This window comes from Ipomoea triloba, chromosome 1 (genome assembly GCF_003576645.1).
Source record: "Ipomoea triloba cultivar NCNSP0323 chromosome 1, ASM357664v1".
In the NCBI taxonomy this organism is placed as follows: Eukaryota; Viridiplantae; Streptophyta; class Magnoliopsida; order Solanales; family Convolvulaceae; genus Ipomoea; species Ipomoea triloba.
In genome coordinates this window covers 478,027-499,692 of record NC_044916.1, presented here as the reverse complement: position 1 = coordinate 499,692, position 21,666 = coordinate 478,027, and the positions used below count along the sequence as shown (strand labels likewise).

Below are 21,666 nucleotides of genomic sequence, written 5' to 3'. Positions count from 1 at the left end.
GGCCCATTAAACAGACCGAGAAAGAATCGGTGGATTTACCAAAAAGTAAAAACTAAGTATATAGCTAAAATACTTCCAAGAAAGTCAAATGGTGTCTTCAATGATTTTGATCCATCACATGGACACAAGTTGAAATTTCCGCACAGTTCGTCTATTGTGTGCCATTGAAATGCCAACTCAAAGTGCTACAACTTTTATGAAGACTATCAAGAATTGTCAACTTACAAGTATTCTTCTTATGATCTCTACTACAAAAATGAACATAGGAATATGACTTTTCACTATGCTTCTTAATACAAAAGTAGTGTATAATGTATGGTTGAATTAACGAGACTTGACTGGATTTATTTTTAATTCAATTTTTCATAATAATAAAGTCCAACAGCAAGAACTGAATTTATTATTTTGTAATAAACCGAACGAAATGGAAATTGATTCCTCATAGTGAGATACTCCAATATTTAGTGTTGTGAAAAATATCGTGAAATTCAAATTTAGTATCAGCATGTAAAATTTATATATTTAAAACTACATTAAAAGTATCATTAAACACGGTAAATAAAATTTAAAAATAATTTTTAAATACTAAAAAAGTAAGTAAAGAATATATAGTTGGTTTGACCAATGAATAATAAAGGCTAAAGTGTCATCTAGCACCATGAACTATAATTCAATTATTCATGCCGCACCCTGAACTTTCATATCGTATATATCGAGTCGCAAACCAAAATAAAAAATTCACCTAGAACTTTTAGCAGGTTTCCAGGTCTTCTTGCTGACATGGCGTCTGATGTGGCATTTCTCTTAACCTTATGTTGTTCATGTAAGCGTTTACATATTTAAAATTAAAAAAAAAAACAAAATTATTATATTAAAATAACCAGAATTTTATTCTCTTTATTTTCATAATGTATACTTTTCAATTTTGCAATTCCAATGTTTCAAATTTTTTTTTCATAATTTATATTTTTTGGCTAATTTATTGTTTAGTATTTTTTCAATTTTTCAAATTTATAGAAATGCTAATTTTTTTTGTTTGTATTTTTTTTAAAAAAAAATTATTTTTAATATGTAAATGCTTATATGGACAACATAAGGTTAAAAGAAATGCCACATCACTTGAAAACCTACGCCATGTCAGCAGGAAGACCTGGAAACCTGCTAAAAGTTCTAGGTGAATTTTTTATTTTGGTTTGCGGCTCGATATATACGATATGAAAGTTCAGNAGAAAGAATCGGTGGATTTACCAAAAAGTAAAAACTAAGTATATAGCTAAAATACTTCCAAGAAAGTCAAATGGTGTCTTCAATGATTTTGATCCATCACATGGACACAAGTTGAAATTTCCGCACAGTTCGTCTATTGTGTGCCATTGAAATGCCAACTCAAAGTGCTACAACTTTTATGAAGACTATCAAGAATTGTCAACTTACAAGTATTCTTCTTATGATCTCTACTACAAAAATGAACATAGGAATATGACTTTTCACTATGCTTCTTAATACAAAAGTAGTGTATAATGTATGGTTGAATTAACGAGACTTGACTGGATTTATTTTTAATTCAATTTTTCATAATAATAAAGTCCAACAGCAAGAACTGAATTTATTATTTTGTAATAAACCGAACGAAATGGAAATTGATTCCTCATAGTGAGATACTCCAATATTTAGTGTTGTGAAAAATATCGTGAAATTCAAATTTAGTATCAGCATGTAAAATTTATATATTTAAAACTACATTAAAAGTATCATTAAACACGGTAAATAAAATTTAAAAATAATTTTTAAATACTAAAAAAGTAAGTAAAGAATATATAGTTGGTTTGACCAATGAATAATAAAGGCTAAAGTGTCATCTAGCACCATGAACTATAATTCAATTATTCATGCCGCACCCTGAACTTTCATATCGTATATATCGAGTCGCAAACCAAAATAAAAAATTCACCTAGAACTTTTAGCAGGTTTCCAGGTCTTCTTGCTGACATGGCGTCTGATGTGGCATTTCTCTTAACCTTATGTTGTTCATGTAAGCGTTTACATATTTAAAATTAAAAAAAAAAACAAAATTATTATATTAAAATAACCAGAATTTTATTCTCTTTATTTTCATAATGTATACTTTTCAATTTTGCAATTCCAATGTTTCAAATTTTTTTTTCATAATTTATATTTTTTGGCTAATTTATTGTTTAGTATTTTTTCAATTTTTCAAATTTATAGAAATGCTAATTTTTTTTGTTTGTATTTTTTTTAAAAAAAAATTATTTTTAATATGTAAATGCTTATATGGACAACATAAGGTTAAAAGAAATGCCACATCACTTGAAAACCTACGCCATGTCAGCAGGAAGACCTGGAAACCTGCTAAAAGTTCTAGGTGAATTTTTTATTTTGGTTTGCGGCTCGATATATACGANATTTTTTATTTTGGTTTGCGGCTCGATATATACGATATGAAAGTTCAGAGTGCGGCATGAATAATTGGATATAGTTCATGGTGCTAGATGGCACTTTAGCCAATAATAAACTAGACAGGTAAAAATGAGACGATATATAGAGTAATAAAATTGTGTCGTGACCCTTAATATCATATAATATGAACAACAATAAAACATAGGAAATGTCTACGAAGTTGTGTGATAGATGCTGAGAAGGCTAGAACAGTCCCAAAGAAACAATATTATAAGTTTTTCTTTAAAAAAAAAAAAAAAAAAAAAGGTCCAAAAGAGGTGACTAAATAAATAAAATTCTCATATCACAAAGTTATTAGTTCAATTTTTGTCATCGATTTTAACCCATACCTTCTTTGGCATGCATATTGCATAGGATTTTCAATTCGTAGTGCGGCTGTGAACTATTACATAGATTTGGAGTTTACCCTCTGCATAACTGCAGGTAGTAGTTACAAGTTTCTTTATTATTAATACAATAGATCTCTTTATTTTCAATTATTTTGGTCCATTTTATGTTTTTTAATATAATTATTTTTTGTTTATCAAAATAAAGAGTTGCAATGGTTTAAGGTGAAATATTTTTTCTCTATTTTTTGTTTTGGTACATATACATTTTGGATAATTTATATACTAAAAAGAATGTTAAAGTAATCATGCATGCATCCTTAAATCAATAAATACGATGCTGTTAGGATAAATTCTGTATTTTCGGATCATATTAGAAATTAAAATAAGCAAACATAAATTTTGGTCATACATATTGAGTTGAATTGGTCAAGCCTAGTTGGAAATTTTGCAATGAACACCCGTGCAAGTTGTCGTAGTTGCTCAGAAAATGTTGCAAAAATACATGAACTTCCAATTTTGAAACTCTCCATTTTTGAATTCAAACTTAAATTTTTATGATAGTGATGAACTGTGGGCATGAATAGTCCACTCAATTTTTATTTTTATTTTTTCTGAAAACTACGAATAGTCCACTCAACTAGCAATGAATCTTGAATTGAATGGTCAACTCTTCAAATAGCAATTTTTAAATAGCAACTTGCCAACTTTCAGCATGTTTTCTTTGACAGGCTATACCTTTGGTATTAATATAAATATAATCAAGGCTTTAGAGTCTCCTGTCTTGTATGTGGAAGACATCATTTTCCTTATATTTTCCAATAATACATGCATTGAACCCGAACCAGCCCGTGACCATCTCTATCCTCTATATATCCCCATCACTCGTCTCTCTCTCTATATATATATATTTCCCAATACAAGCTAGGTAAGCTTGCAATATATATAATTGAGTTGAGAAGGAGTGAATTTGCATCAATGGCTTATCAAGGCAACAATGGTATGATACTATTCTCTTAATTAATTAGCTTGATTGTATACTTATCAATATGCAGATTGCAAAAGTATATATATATATATATATATATATAGATTAGTGATCAAATGAGATCATTTCCCCTAGTGAGATGGTGGGACGCAAACATGAACGCACATAATCTAAAATTCCATCCAGTTACACAATACAGGCAAATTACTTGTATACTTTATGTGCATTCGTGTAGTAAATTGTGTGCATTCATGTCGGGTCTCACAGTCTGACGGGAGAAGATAATCTGATCTCATTGGAACATAGATCACCTTTTATTTTGATATATATAATTAACCTTAGCTCAAAATATGGTCTGCATGCATGCAGTTGATGATCTTGAAGCAGGTAACTATGTGGCTGAAGAAGATTCTTTCAGCAATTACATGACACTGCACAGAGCTACAGTGCATGGGAAATGGGAGGAAGCTCAAAAATTCTTGGAGTATAACAACCTTGCAATCCAAGCTCCTATCAGCTTCCGCAAAAACACTACATTGCATGATGCTGCTAAAGCAGGTAATAAGGATTTTATGGAAAAGGTTGTGGCAATGATGGGAGATAATAATGAAGTGGTGGGCGTGGTGAAGAACCGAGATGGGCTCACGGCGCTACACATTGCGGCTCGGTTTGGGAACAAGGAGGTGGGTGAAATCCTTGTAGAGAAGAACCGTAATCTCCTGTATGAAAGGTGCAAGAGGGGTCTTCTCCCCATCCATTACGCAGCTTGCAATACTCTCAGAAAGCCGGAGGTGTTTTCCTATTTCTTGAGTGTCACTAAGAACGATGAAGATCCGGAAGTTGATCCATATGCAGGCCCAACTGGTGCAACTATCCTTGTTAACTTAATCAAGTCTAAATTCTATGGTATGACATCCAACTAATTTAAGCTTTATTTCAATTCATACCACTCCATCTAAACCACTGTTGCTAAAATCTCGCCTTGGCACCCGGGCCAAGGACCTGGTTGACTAGGCCGCCTTGGCACCCACTAGGTTGCTTAGTCGGCCGATTACCTATTGTTCCCTTCTTTTTTAAATTTGGGTTATTTAATTCAAAATGACATGTTTTGAGCAAAATAACTCTAAATTGTTCAAAATCTAGATGTTTTTTAGATTAATATTTAATATTTTAGTATTAACTATTAAAGTATTAAATAGTTTATAATTATCAAGTCTTAACAAATTTTTAAAAAAAAAATCTAAAACATATTTTTTTTTAAAAAAAATAAATAAATACACAAATACCTAGGCGCTGTTTAATCACCGCCTAGAAGCCCTAGATCGCCTAAAGAATTTTTCAACCATGATCTAAACACAACACTCCAGCCAAGATTCACTAATATAATGCCAGATAATAAGTTGATAACTTAGATTTGTTAGCGATCACAACCATTATAGCATATATATATAGACTATGGGACATGAAGTTCATTTTTAATAATTGAAGGTTCATTAATTATTTGGTATATTATCTAAAAATAAATTTTTAATACATTAAAAATAAATTTTTAATATATTAAAAATGAATATTTATTCAACATTATAATTTGTTATTGTAGGAGGGCAAATGAAGGCACATCTGGCCGAGATGAAATTCTTTTATGAAAATTGGCCGGAGTGCAATCGTTTTAAAAATAATTTTCATCTATATATGTCTTGTCTGAATGTACATGAATATAATAGAATTGAGGTGTTACAATTTAATTATTTATTAATTTTCAGCGATGGCATGGAAATTGGCTCATGAATATCCTGATTTGGCTCGTCATCGGACACTAAACAATGAAACATCTCCTTTGGAGGCCATAGTCAAATACGATTATCCTATCTTCAAGCCCAAAAAAGTAGCGATGCTTTATTTGAAATTAGAAGCAGCGATGCTTGTTGAATGTTTGTGCGATAAACTCAAAATCCTAAATGAAACACAAGTTGCCTCACTTGCAAAAGAAGCAATAATTCAAGCAGCGTATCTGGACATTGAAGAGGTGGTCAAAAATATTGTGGAAGCATGTCCTAACACGGCTTATTACAAAGACAAAAGTGGGCGGAATATACTTCATATTGCAACAGAGAACCACAGTACAAATGTTTTTAAGTATGTTCGTGGAAATAGTATGCTTATGCATGATTTAGTAGATGAAAGAGACAAAAATGGAAACAACATTGTGCATTTGGCTGGGAAATTGACACCTCCACACAAACTCAATGTCAATGCAGCTCTTCAAATGCAGCAGGACCTGCAATGGGTTAAGGTACGTAGTACGGACAAATTGAACGCACCAGATTAGATTAAAAAACGCAGTGGCAGTTTCATAAATATCACCAACTTTACTATGCAAATGTGAACACTAAAACCTGCTATTTAATATTAATGATTTGCACATTTTGTCTTAATATTTTGCATATTTAGTACTCCGTATTAGAAGTTTGCACTTAAAAAAATACGAAAGTACATTGCAATTAGAGTTTTGTGACTAAGTTTTTGATTTTATTTGGTCCAGTGGTTTACTTTTTACTACTTAAGCTCTAACATTTACAGTTTAGATTTAAAATTTAATTTTTCGTTTATTTTATAGAATTTAGCAGGTTGCATATTTAGTTGTTAAAGATTGAATATTAAGTGTTAAAGTTTGCATGGTGGAGTTTATGATAATTAGTCTTTTTTTTTTTAATCTTATCAGATCCATCGAATTTTTTCAGATGTAAAGCTGATCGAGATTGTTTTTTATTTCTCTCATATGGAAGTGTTTAATTAAATTAATAATAATGTGATTGTGTAGGAAGTGCAAAAGATTGCACCACCATATTTCTCATCACTGAGAAATAAAGATGAGAAAACAGCAAAGATGGTGTTCACGGATGAGCATAAGGAGTTGAGAAAGGAAGGAGAGAAATGGATGAAGGACACAGCAAGTGCATGCTCAGTTGTAGCAGCACTGATTGTTACTGTGATGTTTGCCGCTGCTATTACAGTCCCCGGTGGCAACAGTGATGGTGTACTTACCCAGGGCTTTAATGGTACAATAGTTGCGATGGGCAGCAATAATAATAATGTTGTTCCAAATATGATTAATGGTACAATTAAAGGTCCCATTGATGAAACCCCGCCTGATGAGGGCCTCCCGGTCTTCAGAAGAAGGCGTGCTTTCAAAATATTTTATGTGAATAATGGTATATCTCTCTTTTGCTCCGTTACTTCTCTCATGGTCTTCTTGTCCATAATAACTTCACACTATAGGGAAGAAGATTTCCTTATAATTCTTCCCCTCAACTTAATCGTAGGCCTCCTCGCCTTGGTATTTTCCGTTTTCTTTATGATTGCCTCCTCTATTGGCACAATTTATCTCGTGATTGGTCTTGTTATATCGCCTCGTCGTGTTATTCTCATAGTTTTAGGTTTGACTTTCTGTCTAATCGTGTTGCTGCTTTATCAATTCCCCCTCGTTTTAGATTTCGCACGGTCTACCCTCATCAGGCCCGTCAATTTAAAGAAACTTGGTGCCACTGCCCACAGGTTATTTTGACTTGCTGCACTGTACTACGAGCTGTCAACCAAACTAGCTAGTTTTTTGGGAAGTATAATTTTACTTGACATTTGTATGCATGTTGTATTGTTCTTTTTTCCCCTCAATAAATTATTGAAGTGGGGTTTGTAATAATAAATAAGTTTGATTTGCCAAATAATTTGTAGTCATTATTGAAGTCTCTGTATGTTTGAAGTTCTGTTTGACAAAACTTAGAAAGTTTAAAATATTGATTTATTTTGAAATGCTCATTCAAATAGGATTTCAAAATAAACTATTGACTTTTAACATTTTTTTTATGTGAATATTTCAATATTAGTTAATTTATGACCTGTACATATAAAAATAAATTCATAAATTTGAAATATTGCCTGACTTTAATTATGGACTTGCAGTCTAGTAGTGATTTTATTAATTAACACTTGTAACTTTATGAACCAATCATAATATATAATGATTTATGTACTTAAAATAATGACTTTATGTGCATGTATATTTATTTTAAAATTGACAAAAAGATATCCATATAGGTATTATTTAAAAAATTATCTCAGTTAAGGTTTCTTAATGATATAATTTCTTCATTAATTTTTATTTTTACAAAAAAGAAAATAATGAATAAAAAAGTATAAGGATACCAAATGGGCTGATGGAATGAACACATAATGGAAATAAAGCGTAAAGAAATGGGGCTAAGCCTGGATAGATGTTAAGTGGGCTGGTCCAAGCAACAGATGCATTGATTATGTTAGTCACTTGGTTAAGAGCAATCATTGTGGACCATGGGCCGTTTTATTAAGTAAAGAAACGTTTGCCGTCAAGTTTTAACGGAGCTCCGTAAATGAAATTACAGTTCATCTCGAAAGATACTGCCTCACATTTCTTTTTACATTATCAAATGCAAGTGTAGTTATATCAAAATGAAATTGTGATTGTGTTGAAAGAAAATTACAGTGTATATAAAATGAAACTGAATAACAGTTTCACATATTTGAGTGTATATTGTCCAATGAAACTGTAGTTATATCGAAATGAAATTATAGTTATGTTGAAAGGAAACTGCAGTGTATTATAAAAGAAAATGCAATTGTGTTGAAAGAAAACTGAATAACAGTTTCACATATTTGAGTATATAATGTCGAATGAAACTATAGTTATGTCGAAAAGAACTGTAGTTTTGTTGAAAGGGAACTGCAGTGTACATAAAATGAAACTGAATATGTTATACACAGAGTTAATGGCACGAAGTGAAGCCGTTTCAGTCGTTTCATTTCATTAATCAAAACGACATCATTTTGATGCATGAACCACAATATATTGTAGACCACGGTGCGTAGTAAAATTTGTGTGGTCAAGAGTCCTTTATAAGGTTAGCGATTAATGTTTATGTCGTAAGTTAAGACATACATAGCAAGATCAATCTATCTATGATATAATTTTGACTTGCCGCGGTAAAAGATTTCAAATAGTTTGACATGTTATTCAATTATACTTTATACCTACTGTAGTTTCATTTCAACACAACTAAAGTACCATTTCAATTCAACTACAATATCATTTGACAATATGCACTCAATATGTGAGACATGTTATTTAGCTTCATTTTATACATATTGTAGTTTCATTTCAACACAACTAAATTATCATTCCAATTCAACTACAGTTTCATTTGATAATATACACTTAATATGTGAGATATGTTATTCAGTGTCATTTTAAATACACTGGAGTTTCATTTTATTATGAGCACATCACATATACATAATTTATTAAAAACAACGGTCGTTGTTTCTTTACTTGAGGAAACAACGCCATTTTTTTTTTACCAGCTCTGTGGACCATAGTCCACCGTATAACAATTGTTATGTGTTTGGAAATAAATTGAACACAAAAAATATGTTACCTATATACACATAATATGTTAAATTATATTGTTAATTGCATGCTACATGTATGCAATTAACATATTGTGCCTTCAATTTTTAACTGCAAGCATACAATATGTTAATTAGCTGCAGACACGTAATTAAATTTCATTTTGAACTAGACCTCACATTGTAAGGTGGATCATGGTCGATTGTATAATTTGCCAATATTCTTTGGGCGTAAAAAATTCCAACCACTTTGGCAAAAACATTATATAAGATTGTTGGGTTTGTTTTATTACTCTTCCCATCTCATTTTATATGTATAGATCGATTAACGAGGCTTGACTAAATTTATTTTTAATTCAATTTTTCATAATGTTAAGTTTAGTATCAGTATATAAAATTTATATATTTAGAAACTGCATTAAAAGTATTATTAAACATAACAAATAAAATTTAAAAATGCTAAAGAAAATAAGTAAAGAATATATAGTTGATTTGTGTAATGAATAGTTCATATCATATAATAATATGAACAAGAATAAAATATAGGAAATGTCTGCGAAGTTGTGTGATAGATGCTGAGAAGGCTAGTACAGTCCCAATTCCCAAAGAAACAATATTAAAAGTAAAAAAAAAAAAAATGGTCCGAAAGAGGTGACTAAGTAAATAAAATTTTCATATCACACGGTTACGTGTTTAACTTTTGTCATGAATTCTTACTCACACCTTCTTAATCATGCACGTTGTATAGGATCTTCGTAGTGCAGCTATGGGCTATTTCATAGGTTTGGAGTTTAATTATCCAGTGTACAACTTTAAGTAGTAGTTACAAGTTTTCTTTGTTATTAAGAAAAATATATATATCTCTTTATTATGAATTGGTATGTTTATGTTTGTTTTTATATAATTTTTTTTTTATCAAAATAAAGAGTTGCAATGGTTTAAGGTGACATTTTTTTTCTCTATTTTTCGTTTTGGTACATATACATTTTGGATAATTTATAGACTAAAAAGAATGTTAAAGTAATCATGCATGCATCCTTAAATCAATCAATTAATAGGATGCTGTTAGGATAAATTCTGCATTTTAGGATCATATTAGAAATTAAAATAAGCAAACATAAATTTTGGTCATACGTATTGAGTTGAATTGTCCAACCCTAGTTGGAAATTTTGCAATTAACACCCGTGCTAGTTGTCGTAGTTGCTCAGAAAATGCTGCAGAAATACATTAACTTCCAAGTTTGAAACGAACTTTCCATTTTTGAATTCAAAGTTAAATTTTCTTTTTTTTTCTTCCCAAAACCATCGTAAACATTGAGTATATATTCAGTATATAAATTATAAACATTCAGTATGTAAATGATGTATTTTGGACTTGGTTCACAGAATAATTTAATAAACAAATATTAGTTTTGAACAACTCTAACAATCAATAATATAAAATGAAAAACTATGGGCTTCATTAGCCAAAAGTGATGAACTGGGGGCATGAATATTCCACTCAACTAGCAATGAATCTTGAATTGAATGGTCCACTCTTCAAGTACCATTCTATTATTAATATTATTTAATTTCTTTTCTTTTCTTTTTGGGTTCTCTCACAGTTTCACCTTATCTCATTTTTAAGTAGCAACTTTCAGCACGTTTCCTTTTAGTAAGCATTGACAGGCTATACCTTTGGTATTAATATAAATATAATCTAGACTTTAGAGTCTCCCCCTGTCCTATATGTGGAAGACATCATCTTTCTTCTTCTTTTTTTGATCAGAGACATCATTTTACTTATATTTTCCAATAATGCATGCATTGAACCCGAACCAGCCCGTGTCCCGTGACCATCTCTATACTCTATATATATCCTCATCAGTCGTCTCTATATATATATTTCCCAATACAAGCTAGGTAAGCTTGCAATATAATTGAGTTGAGAAGGAGTGAATTTGCATCAATGGCTTCTCAAGGCCACAATGGTATGATACTCTTCTCTTAATTAGCTTGATTATATTCTATACTTATCAATGTGTAGATTACAGAAGTATATATGTTGTGTAAGTTTCAATCCCTAGTCTGAGAGCACGGGGATAGGATTGTTGTGTTAACGTAGGGGGCGGCCTGGTTGTTGCGAACCTGCAAATTCGTTTTTATAGCAGTGATTATTTCAATGAGACCACATTCTTTTATTTTCACTTATCATCATTAGCCTTATTTCCCCAACATTATGTATTCTGATGGCTATGTATGGTCTGCATGCAGTTGATGATCTTGAAGCTGGTAACTATGTGGCTGAAGAAGATTTCAGCAAATACAAGACACTGCACAGAGGTACAGTGAATGGGAAATGGAAGGAAAATCAAAATTTCTTGCAGTATAACAATGGTATGATATATCCGACTATTCTCTTAGCTTGATTGTATACTTTTCAATCTGCAGATTGCAGAACACATATATATGTTCCCACTGCATATGGTATATGAGAACCTCTTTTAGTATGCTGCGCGCCTGCACTTGCACCACTACACCATTGCACTAATCCATCGGATGCATCATTGCACCACTAGGTGCTTCTAAACCGTGGCGATTTCCCTCCTAGCTGCCCGCCTAGGCGATTGGCTGCCTAGTGCCTAACTCGGCTGAGTTAACTTGTCCATTTTGATTGAGTTAGCCGAGTTAATCTGGTCGGCTTGGTGGCGATTTCCCTCCTAGGCGACTGGCCGCCTAGGTGCCCGCCTAGAGCCTAATTTGGCTGACTCGGCCACCTAGGTAGTGGCCAAGCACCTAACTTGGCTGAGTTAACTCGTCCATTTCGATTGAGTTAACAGAGTTAATCCGATCAGCTCGGCCTTGCTAATTTTTTCATTATATATTTGGTGTGCAGTTGATGATATTGAAGCAGGTAAGAATGTGGGTGAAGAAGATTTCAGCAAATGCTTGACACTGTACCAAGCTACAGTGCATGGGAAATGGAACGAAGCTCAAAAATTCTTGGAGGATAACAATAACAACCGTGCATTAATCCTGGTAGCCCCGATCAACTTCCACAAAAACACTGTATTGCATGATGCTGCTAAAACAGGCAATAAGGTTTTTGTGCAAAACCTCGTGGCAATGATGGGAGATAATAATACTAAAGAGGTGGGCGTGGTGAAGAACAGAGATGGGCTCACGGCGCTCCACTTTGCGGCCCGGTTTGGGAACAAGGAGGTGGGTGAAATCCTTGTAGGGAAGAACCCTAATCTCCTGTATGAAAGGTGCAACAGGGGTCTTCTCCCCATCCATTACGCAGCTTGTAATACTCGCAGATGCGTGGAGGTGTTTCGCTATTTCTGGGGTGTCACTAAGGAATATAATGAAGATCCCAAAGTTAATCCATATGCAGGCCCAACTGGTGCCACTATCCTTGTTAACTTAATCAAGTCTAAATTCTATGGTATGTCAATTACTCCCTCAATCTCATTTTATATGTCTGATTAATTAATTATGCCCCATTTTATGCGCAAATTATATTGTGGACAATGATCATAGTTGATGTTGAACGGATACTGCAGTTGTGTTGAAAAGATACTGCATTTGTGTTGAAAGGAAACTGCAGTTACACGGAATAGAGGACATTCATCCATTCAACACAACTGCAGTATCCGTTTAACACAACTACGGATGACACCGCCTCTGTTCCGCGCAACTGCAATTCCCTTTCAACACAACTGCAGTATCCTTTCAACACAACTGCAGTATCAGTTCAACACAACTGCAGTATCAACCATGACCCATGGTCCACAATGCACTGTGGACCATGGTCCGCAGTATAACGACTGCATTTTATGTGTCTAGTCACTTAATAGGACTTGAGTGGGTTATTTTTAATATAATTTATTTTTTATTAATATTAAAATAAGAAAGAGTTAATTTGACTAATGAATAGTAATTAAGACAGATAAAATATGACAGAGGGAGTATTTTTTTTTTTTAATTTATATGGATCTTGTTTGAATGTACATGAATAAAATTGAGGTGTTACATACAATTTATTTATTTATTTTCAGTGGTGGCAATGGAGTTGGCTAATAAATACCCTGCTTTGACTTGTCGTCTGACACTAGACAAGGAAATATCTCCTTTGGAGGCCCTAGTCAAATACGATTATCCTATCTTTGACAAAACTACTCTACGTTTTTGGCAAACTTCAATACAGAATGGTGAGTAGCATAGTTATTTTTTGGTTATATATTTCATTCAATTAATTAACACGTACTATGTCAATGACCTTGTAGTTTAATGCCACAAAGTGATCCTCTCAAATGGGAGGTCGGCATTAACACTTTGTGCGTCAATAGATTGAAAAAACAGTTATGAACAGATACTACATTGTAACAGAGTCAGTAGTACTAAACAATTAAAACGTACTATGTTCATATGTATGTTTTTCAGCGTTGTTGTACAAGATGAGTGTAGAGGAAAAAATGGTGAAGCACGAAGAAGCAAAGAAACTTGTTGAATGCTTGTGCGATAAACTAAAAATCTTAAACGACACACAAGTTGCCTCACTCGCAAAAGACGCAATAATTCAAGCAGCATACTTGGACATTGAAGAGGTGGTTGAAAAAATTGTGGAAGCAAATCCTACGACGGCTTATTACAAAGACAAAAATGGACGGAATATACTTCACATTGCAGTAGAGAATCGCAGTAAAAATGTTTATGACCTTATTTGTGGAACCAATGTGCTTAAACATGATTTAGTGGATGAAAGAGACAACAAAGGAAACACAATTGTGCATTTGGCTGGAAAATTGGCACCTTCACACAAACTCAATTCCAATCGTAGCATTGTTTCTGGTGCAGCTCTACAAATGCAACGGGAGCTACGATGGTTTAAGGTACATACCTAAATATTTTAAATATTTAAAATTATAAATAATTATACTCATTTTCTAGAAAATGAACCAAACACACAAACACAATTTTCTAAAATGCAACCAAACACTGAAAAAGAAAATGTTTTCTGAAAAAATGAGTCGCTTTCCCGAACTCTTTTTCCTGCTTTCCAAACACACCTAAGTTCGATTTCCGAATTTGCCCTTGACAATGGCCCTACTTTGGTAAATAATCAGCCTATCAACCAATTTTGACTTATTTGACCACTATTAGTTGTTTGATTTGGTTAAAAAATCAATATAAGTGTTTGGTTAATAACCTTTTGTAACTCCAAAATACTAAAATTCAAAAGGCTACTCAAATCGATATTTTCAATTAGTTTTTTGAGAAAAGAAATTATATCAAACAGCTATCGGCTAACAGCTAATTTACCAAACATTTTTCTACAATCAGCTAATGTTGTCAACTAACCATATTTTCTAACTCAATCGGCTAACCGCCATTTACGAGGGCCAATATGTAGTTATGTGATTCATTGATTGATTGATTGTGTAGGAAGTGCAAAAGATTGCACCACCATATTTCTCATCACTCAGAAACAAAGATGACAAAACACCAAAGATGGTGTTCACGGATGAGCATAAGGACTTGAAAAAGGAAGGGGAGAAATGGATGAAGGAAACAGCAACAGCATGCTCAATTATAGCAGCACTCATTGTTACTGTGGTGTTTGCCGCTGCTATTACAGTCCCAGGGGGCAACAGTGAAGGTGTACTTATCCAGGGCTTTAACGGCACAATTAATAATAATTCTTCAATTAATGGTACAATTATAAGTCCCATGAATGAAACAACCCCAGATGAGGGCTTCCCCATCTTCTCCAAAACGGATGCTTTCAGAAGTTTTTATGTCTTCAATAGTATCTCTCTATTTACGTCTGTTCCTTCTCTCCTTCTCTTCTTGTCCATCTTAACTTCGCGCTATGCCGAAGAGGATTTTCTGCACAGTCTTCCATTGAAGCTAATTGCGGGGATCATTACCTTGTTAGCTTCTGTTATCTCCATGATGGGGTCCTTTTCTACCACGGTTTATCTGGTGTTTGGTAAGACTGCCCTATCGGCTCGTGTTGTTTTGATGGGATGTGCTGGTTTGGCTGTGGCTATATTTGTGCTTCTTCAGTTCAGACTCTTCTTAGCTTTCCTATGGTCTACCTATGGACAGGCCATTTTGAAGAAACTAAATCGTGACCGCACTGCCCACACCTTATTTTGATGGACTCCAAGCAACACGTGATGGATTAGTTTTTTTTTTTTTTAGTGATGCAGAGATCTGATATAAAATTGAAGTATGTGTTGTATCTCAATAAAAAGTCTGAGTTGATAGTTGTATTGCACTCAACATGTCAACTAAGGCAACTAGCTAGCTTTTTTTTTGGGAAGTTAAGTTTTGCATGGATTTAATTTGTGTATATGCATGTTGTATTGTAGTTTGTATTGGTTTTTTTTTTCTTAGTATATTATTGAAACGGAGTTTGTAATAATAAATAAGTTTGATTTATAGAAAATTTTGTAGTCGAAGGTACGAGCTAATAATAAATAACTTCGTCCTCATAGTCAATGAACATGGTGGGGTTGTCACGTCTGAAAGCTATATATGGATAGCACGTGTTCAATGTTGAAGAGATGATATGGCATTAATGATACGCAATAGCTCTTGAGTTATTGAATGATGCACTATTCCTTCTTCTTTTTCTTTTTCTTTTTTTTTTTGTTTTTTTCTGAGAGTATTTTTTTTTTGTTTTTAATAATTTGGAATTTTAAAAAATAATTATAGAAAAATAATAATAATTTGACTAATAAATAATAAAAATAACATATAAAGCCCAGAAGAGAGGAGTGATCACTAATGAAGCCATTCTGCCTTAAGGACTCATTTTATTTGGAAAGTCTTGGCCCAAGAGGGTGGTAAAGAATTCATGATGGGTTAGCAAGGTGGGAGATAGGGTGGCCCAAGTGAGGGGTGGCGTTGATTGGACTGGTAGAACAAGGAGGGTAAGCTACCACTACTGTGGGGTCGGGATTGCCAAAGGCCATCTAATGCTCGGCAGTTGTGGGGGCCCGTCGGTATCTCCCAACCACGACGTGGCTGGCGCACTCAGCAACATGGCTCGGCACCCCCACAGGAAGACATTGTCACTATGGGGGTTGAAGTGCCCACGACCAGTCGGCGTTCGGCTAGCACAAGGGCCCGCAAACCTCCTCCGGCCATATATGGCATAACCGACGTGGGTGGCACGCCCCTGTTGGCAGGGGGCGTAGTGGTAACGTGAGGGTGTGCTGGTGCAGACGTGCGTGGGAGTATATGGCACGGGGGTACATGGATGGTGAATAAGGAGAACAAAAGCAACATGCATGACACACTTAGTTGCCAATTGAGGGGTCTTCCATGCTATAAATAGGCAATCTTCCCTCCCTCCTTAGTGAATATAAAACTTGATTCGCAGGTTGGGAGAGATTCGTAAAAGAAAGAGGGAGTTCGCACTTTGCAAGGCTGAGAGTAAAGAGATGTCAACATTTTTTTTTTGGTAAATTCTCTGTCCGTTTAACGGTTCAGGTTGAATTGTCCCTTTGTTTAACTCCAATTTGACGGAATAACAAACGAAGGACTAAATTGAGCAAAAACACAATAATTTGGGACTAGATTAGGTCACGAAAGTCGTCTAGGACGAAATCGAGAAAAACCATTATAGTCAATGACCATTTTGGGTATTAACTCTAAATTTATTATTATGTACAAGTCGATAAAGTAACTATTATTGAAATATTGGCATACAAAAATGTTAAGATTAGAGTCAATACTTTATTTGTTAAAGACCTTGTGGTCTAGTGGCACCTGGTGTCCCGGAAAACACTTCCATATGGATGATGAGAATGAGTTCAAGCCTCAGGTTAGGAATACTAACTTTAATTTCTAAGTTTTACCAAACAGAATTTGTTTATTTATAAGGAAAATAAACTCTAACAAATACAGCCTTCAAGTAATGATTACAAATTTTTTTCATAAATCAAACTTATTTATTATTACAAACTCAGCTTCAATAATTTACTGAGGGGGAAAAAAAACAATACAAACAACAATACAACATGCATACAAATGTAAGTAAAATTAGACTTCCCAAAAAGCTAGGTAGCTAGGTTGGCAGCTCGTAGTGCAGCAAGTCAAAATAACTTGTGGGCCAATAGCACCAAGTTTCTTTAAATTAGTCGGCAACTGACGTGAGTAGACCATGCGAAATCTAGAACGAGTGGGAATTGATAAGCCAGCAACACAGTTAGACAGTAAACCAAACCTAAAACTACCAGAAAAACAATACGAGCCGATAGAACAGTACCAAACACCAGATAAACTGTGGCAATAAAAGAGGCAATCATAAAGAAAACGGAAAATACCAAGGCGAGGAGACCTATGATTAAGTTGGTGGGAAGAATTCTTAGGAAATCTTCTTCCCTATAGTGTGAAGTTATTATGGACAAGAAGACCATGAGAGAATAAACGGAGAAAGCTAGAGATACACCATTGGTGAAATAAAAAGATCTGAAAGCACGCCTTTTGGAGAAGATGGGGAGGCCCTCCTTAGGCGGGGTTTCATCAATGGGGCCTTTAATTGTACCATTAATCATAGTGTTAAGTATTGTAGCATTAAAGCCTTGGGTAAGTTCACCTTCACTGTTGCCCCCGGGGACTGTAATAGCAGCGGCAAACACCACAGTAACAATGAGTGCTGCTACAACAGAGCATGCAGTTGCTGTCTCCTTCATCCATTTCTCTCCTTCCTTTCTCAAGTCCTTATGCTCATCCGTGAACACCATCTTTGGTGTTTTCTCATCTTTGTTTCTGAGTGATGAGAAATATGGTGATGCAATCTTTTGCACTTCCTACACAATCAATCAATCACATTATTATTAATTTAATTAAACACTTTTATAGGAGAGAAATAAAAAACAATCTCAGCTTTACATCTGCAAAAATTCTATGGATCTGATAAGATTTAAAAAAAAAAAAAAAAAAAAAAAAAAANAAAAAAAAAAAAAAAAAAAAAAAAGACGTGGTGGCAGTTTCGTAATTATCATCTGACTCCGCCATGCAAACTTTAACACTTAATATTTAATCTTTAACAACTAAAACTAAATATGCAACCTGGTAAATTCTATAAAAGCAACGAAAAAACTAAATTTTAAATATAAACTATAAATGTTAGAGCTTAAGTAGTAAAAAGTAAATCACGGGACCAAATAAAATCAAAAACTTAGTCACAAAACTCTAAAATTGAAACTGTAATTGTAATGTACTATCGCATTTTTGCAAGTGCAAACTTCTAATACGGAGTACTAAATATACAAAATATTAAGACTAACTGTGCAAACTATTAATACTAAATAGCAGATTTTAATGTCCACATTTGCATAGTAAAGTTGGTGATAATTATGAAATTGTAACTGCGTTTTTTTAATCTGATCTGGTGCGTTCAATTTTTTCAAATGTAAGGTTGTGATTAGTTTGTAGTTTCTCCTACAAGCGTGTTCTCATATGATCCAATACATACCTACATACATACATACATACATATATGTGTGTGTGTCTGTGTGTAAGATCTAACCTTAATTAATGCATGTGGTACAATCAAATTAACTAGCTAGCCTTATTAAGTAATTTGGTTGAACTGAATAACTGAAAATTTGTTGTTTGGTTTCAGAATATAGTACATGCATGCATGGAAGGATCAAAAGTGGTCCGTACTACGTACCTTAACCCATCGCAGGTCCCGCTGCATTTGAAGAGCTGCATTTACATTGAGTTTGTGTGGAGGTGTCAATTTCCCAGACAAATGTACAATGTTGTTTCCATTGTTGTCTCTTTCATCTACTAAATCATGCATAAGCATACTATTTCCACGAACATAGTTAAAAACATTTGTACTGTGTTTCTCTATTGCAATGTGAAGTATATTCCGCCCACTCTTGTCTTTGTAATAAGCCGTGATAGGACATGCTTCCACAATATTTTTGACCACCTCTTCAATGTCCAAATAAGCTGCTTGAATTATAGCTTCTTTTGCAAGTGAGGCAATTTGTGTGTCATTTAGGGTTTTGAGTTTATCGCACAAGCATTCAACGAGCATCACTGCTCCTTCGTGCTTGAAGATAGGATAATCGTATTTGACTATGGCCTCCAAAGGAGATGTTTCATTGTCTAGTGTCCGATGACGAGCCAAATCGGGATATTCATCAGCCAAATCCATTGCCACCACTGAAAATTAATAAATAATTAAATTGTAACACCTCAATTAATCTATTCATGTACATTCAGACAAGATATAGATGAAAATTATTTTTAAAAAGATTGCACTCCGGCCAATTTTCATAAAAGAATTTAATCTCGGCCAGATGTGCCTTCATTTGCCCTCCTACAATAACAAATTATAATGTGGACTGACCACGCATAAATATTCATTTTTTATATATTAAAAATTCATTTATAGATAATATACCAAATAATTAATGAACCTTCAATTATTAAAAATGAACCTCATGTCCCCCCCCCCCTCTCTCTCTCTCTCTCTATATATATATATATATATATATATATATATATATATATATATGCGCTATAATGGTTGTGATCGCTAACAAATCTAAGTTATCAACTTATCTGGCTTTATATTAGTGAATTTGGGTTGGGGACCTGTGTTTAGATCATGGTTGAAAAAATCGCTAGGCGCTCCTCGGGCGCTCGGGGCGTCTAGGCGGCGATTAATCAACACCTAGGCACTCGTGTATTTTTTTTATTTTTTATTTTTTAAAAATTTGTTTAAGGTTTTTTAATTTTTTTAAGACCTATAATTATAAAGTATTTAATAGAGTTAATACTAAAATATTAAATATGAACCTAAAAACATCATTTTGAACAATTTAGGGTTATTTTGTTCAAAACAATGTTGAAATAACTCAATTAAAAAAGAAGGGAACAAATGAACAATAGCTAATCGGCCGACTAAGCGACCTAGTTGGTGCCAAAGAGGCCTAGGCTGCCAGATGTGTAGACCACATATTATGGTGATACACTAGGCGGCTGGCCAGCGCTGATTAAACAATGCCAATGCGAGATTTTTGCAACACCGGCTTAGATGGAGTGGTATGAATTGAAATGCTTAAATTAGTTGGATGGCGTACCATAGAATTTAGACTTGATTAAGTTAACAAGGATAGTTGCACCAGTTGGGCCTGCATATGGATCAACTTCCGGGTCTTCATCTCTCTTAGTGACACCCCAGAAATAGTTAAACACCTCCAGGCTTCTGCGAGTATTGCAAGCTGCGTAATGGATGGGGAGAAGACCCCTGTTGCACCTTTCATACAGGAGATTACGGTTCTTCCCTACAAGGATTTCACCCACCTCCTTGTTCCCAAACCGGGCCGCAATGTGTAGCGCCGTGAGCCCATCTCGGTTCTTCACCACGCCCATCACTTCATTATTATCTCCCATCATTGCCACAGCCTTTTCCATAAAATCCTTATTACCTGCTTTAGCAGCATCGTGCAATGCAGTGTTTTTGTGGATGCCGATAGGAGCTTGGATTGCATGGTTGTTATCCTCCAAGAATTTTTTAGCTTCCTCCCATTTCCCATGCACTGTAGCTCTGTGCAGTGTCAAGTATTTGCTGGAATAATCTCCTTCAGCCACATAGTTACCTGCTTCAAGATCATTAACTGCAGTAGACCATTTATAGCCAGCCATCAGAATATGCATAATAAAAAAAATGTCATGTCGTGCCAAGGACCATGGGAGGTTGTGGGTTCAAGTCCCGAATAGATAATAGTTATGAACCGCTGACTCTTTGTGCTTCAGTAGGTTGAAAAGACTCTAAAAAAATAGTTATGAAAAGATATGCATTACACAATAATCCTGTCTCTGTGCCCTCAGAGTAGAGATTGGAACTTACACAAACATATATACTGATCAAGTAATAAAGGGACAAGAGACAATACATACATACTGAGAGTTTCATATTAATTCTATCAGCATGTATATATACTTGTGCAATCTGCATATTGTGATATTGATAAGTAAACAATCAAGCTAATTTAAGAGAATTATAATTACTGTAGCATACCATTGTTGCCTTGAGAAGCCATTGATGCAAATTCACTCCTTCTCAACTCAATTGCAAGCTTAATTAGCTTGTATTGGGAAATATATAGAGAGAGAGAGACTGATGAGCATATATATAGAGGATAGAGGTAATCACGGGCTGATTCTGGTTCAATGCATGTACTGGAGAATATAAGAAAGATGATGTCTTCCACATATAGGACAGGGGAGACTCTAAAGTCTTGATTATATTTATATTAATACCAAAGGTATAGCCTGTCAAAGAAAACATGCTGAAAGTTGGCAAGTTGCTATTTAAAAATTGGTATTTGAAGAGTTGACCATTCAATTCAAGATTCATTGCTAGTTGAGTGGACTATTCGTAGTTTTCAAAAAAAAAAAAAAAAAAAAAAA

General features: G+C 34.0%; 3 protein-coding genes across 5 annotated transcripts; 2 read left to right on the top strand and 1 right to left on the bottom strand.

Annotated features, from left to right (window-relative positions):
- Positions 1–3,730: 3,730 nt before the first annotated feature.
- Positions 3,731–7,525, top strand: LOC116026593 (ankyrin repeat-containing protein ITN1-like). The gene is made up of 4 exons (XM_031267918.1): positions 3,731–3,804; positions 4,162–4,698; positions 5,556–6,085; positions 6,614–7,525. Exons 1-4 carry the CDS (start codon positions 3,783–3,785, stop codon positions 7,355–7,357), a joined length of 1,833 nt encoding a protein of 610 aa, XP_031123778.1. The 5' UTR covers positions 3,731–3,782; the 3' UTR covers positions 7,358–7,525.
- A 3,594-nt stretch (positions 7,526–11,119) lies between these two features.
- On the top strand, positions 11,120–15,665 carry LOC115996922. Its single transcript, XM_031236366.1, has 6 exons — positions 11,120–11,201; positions 11,485–11,607; positions 12,107–12,658; positions 13,272–13,424; positions 13,657–14,105; positions 14,659–15,665. The coding sequence occupies exons 1-6, from the start codon at positions 11,180–11,182 to the stop codon at positions 15,373–15,375; spliced, it is 2,016 nt and encodes a 671-aa protein (XP_031092226.1). The 5' UTR covers positions 11,120–11,179; the 3' UTR covers positions 15,376–15,665.
- Positions 15,666–17,115: 1,450 nt separating this feature from the next.
- Positions 17,116–21,418, bottom strand: LOC115996016 (ankyrin repeat-containing protein ITN1-like). 3 transcript variants are annotated; one of them, XM_031235172.1, is made up of 5 exons: positions 21,275–21,417; positions 20,334–20,870; positions 18,908–19,410; positions 17,825–18,038; positions 17,116–17,398 (listed from the first exon to the last, which is right to left on the bottom strand). In XM_031235172.1, the coding sequence occupies exons 1-5, from the start codon at positions 21,294–21,296 to the stop codon at positions 17,358–17,360; spliced, it is 1,317 nt and encodes a 438-aa protein (XP_031091032.1). In that variant the 5' UTR covers positions 21,297–21,417; the 3' UTR covers positions 17,116–17,357. The 3 variants fall into 3 exon arrangements, with proteins under 3 accessions (XP_031091032.1, XP_031091022.1, XP_031091028.1); XM_031235162.1 differs by having other exon boundaries at positions 17,116–18,038; positions 21,275–21,418; XM_031235168.1 differs by having other exon boundaries at positions 17,116–18,038; positions 20,334–20,852; positions 21,275–21,418.
- Between the last annotated feature and the right edge of the window lie 248 nt (positions 21,419–21,666).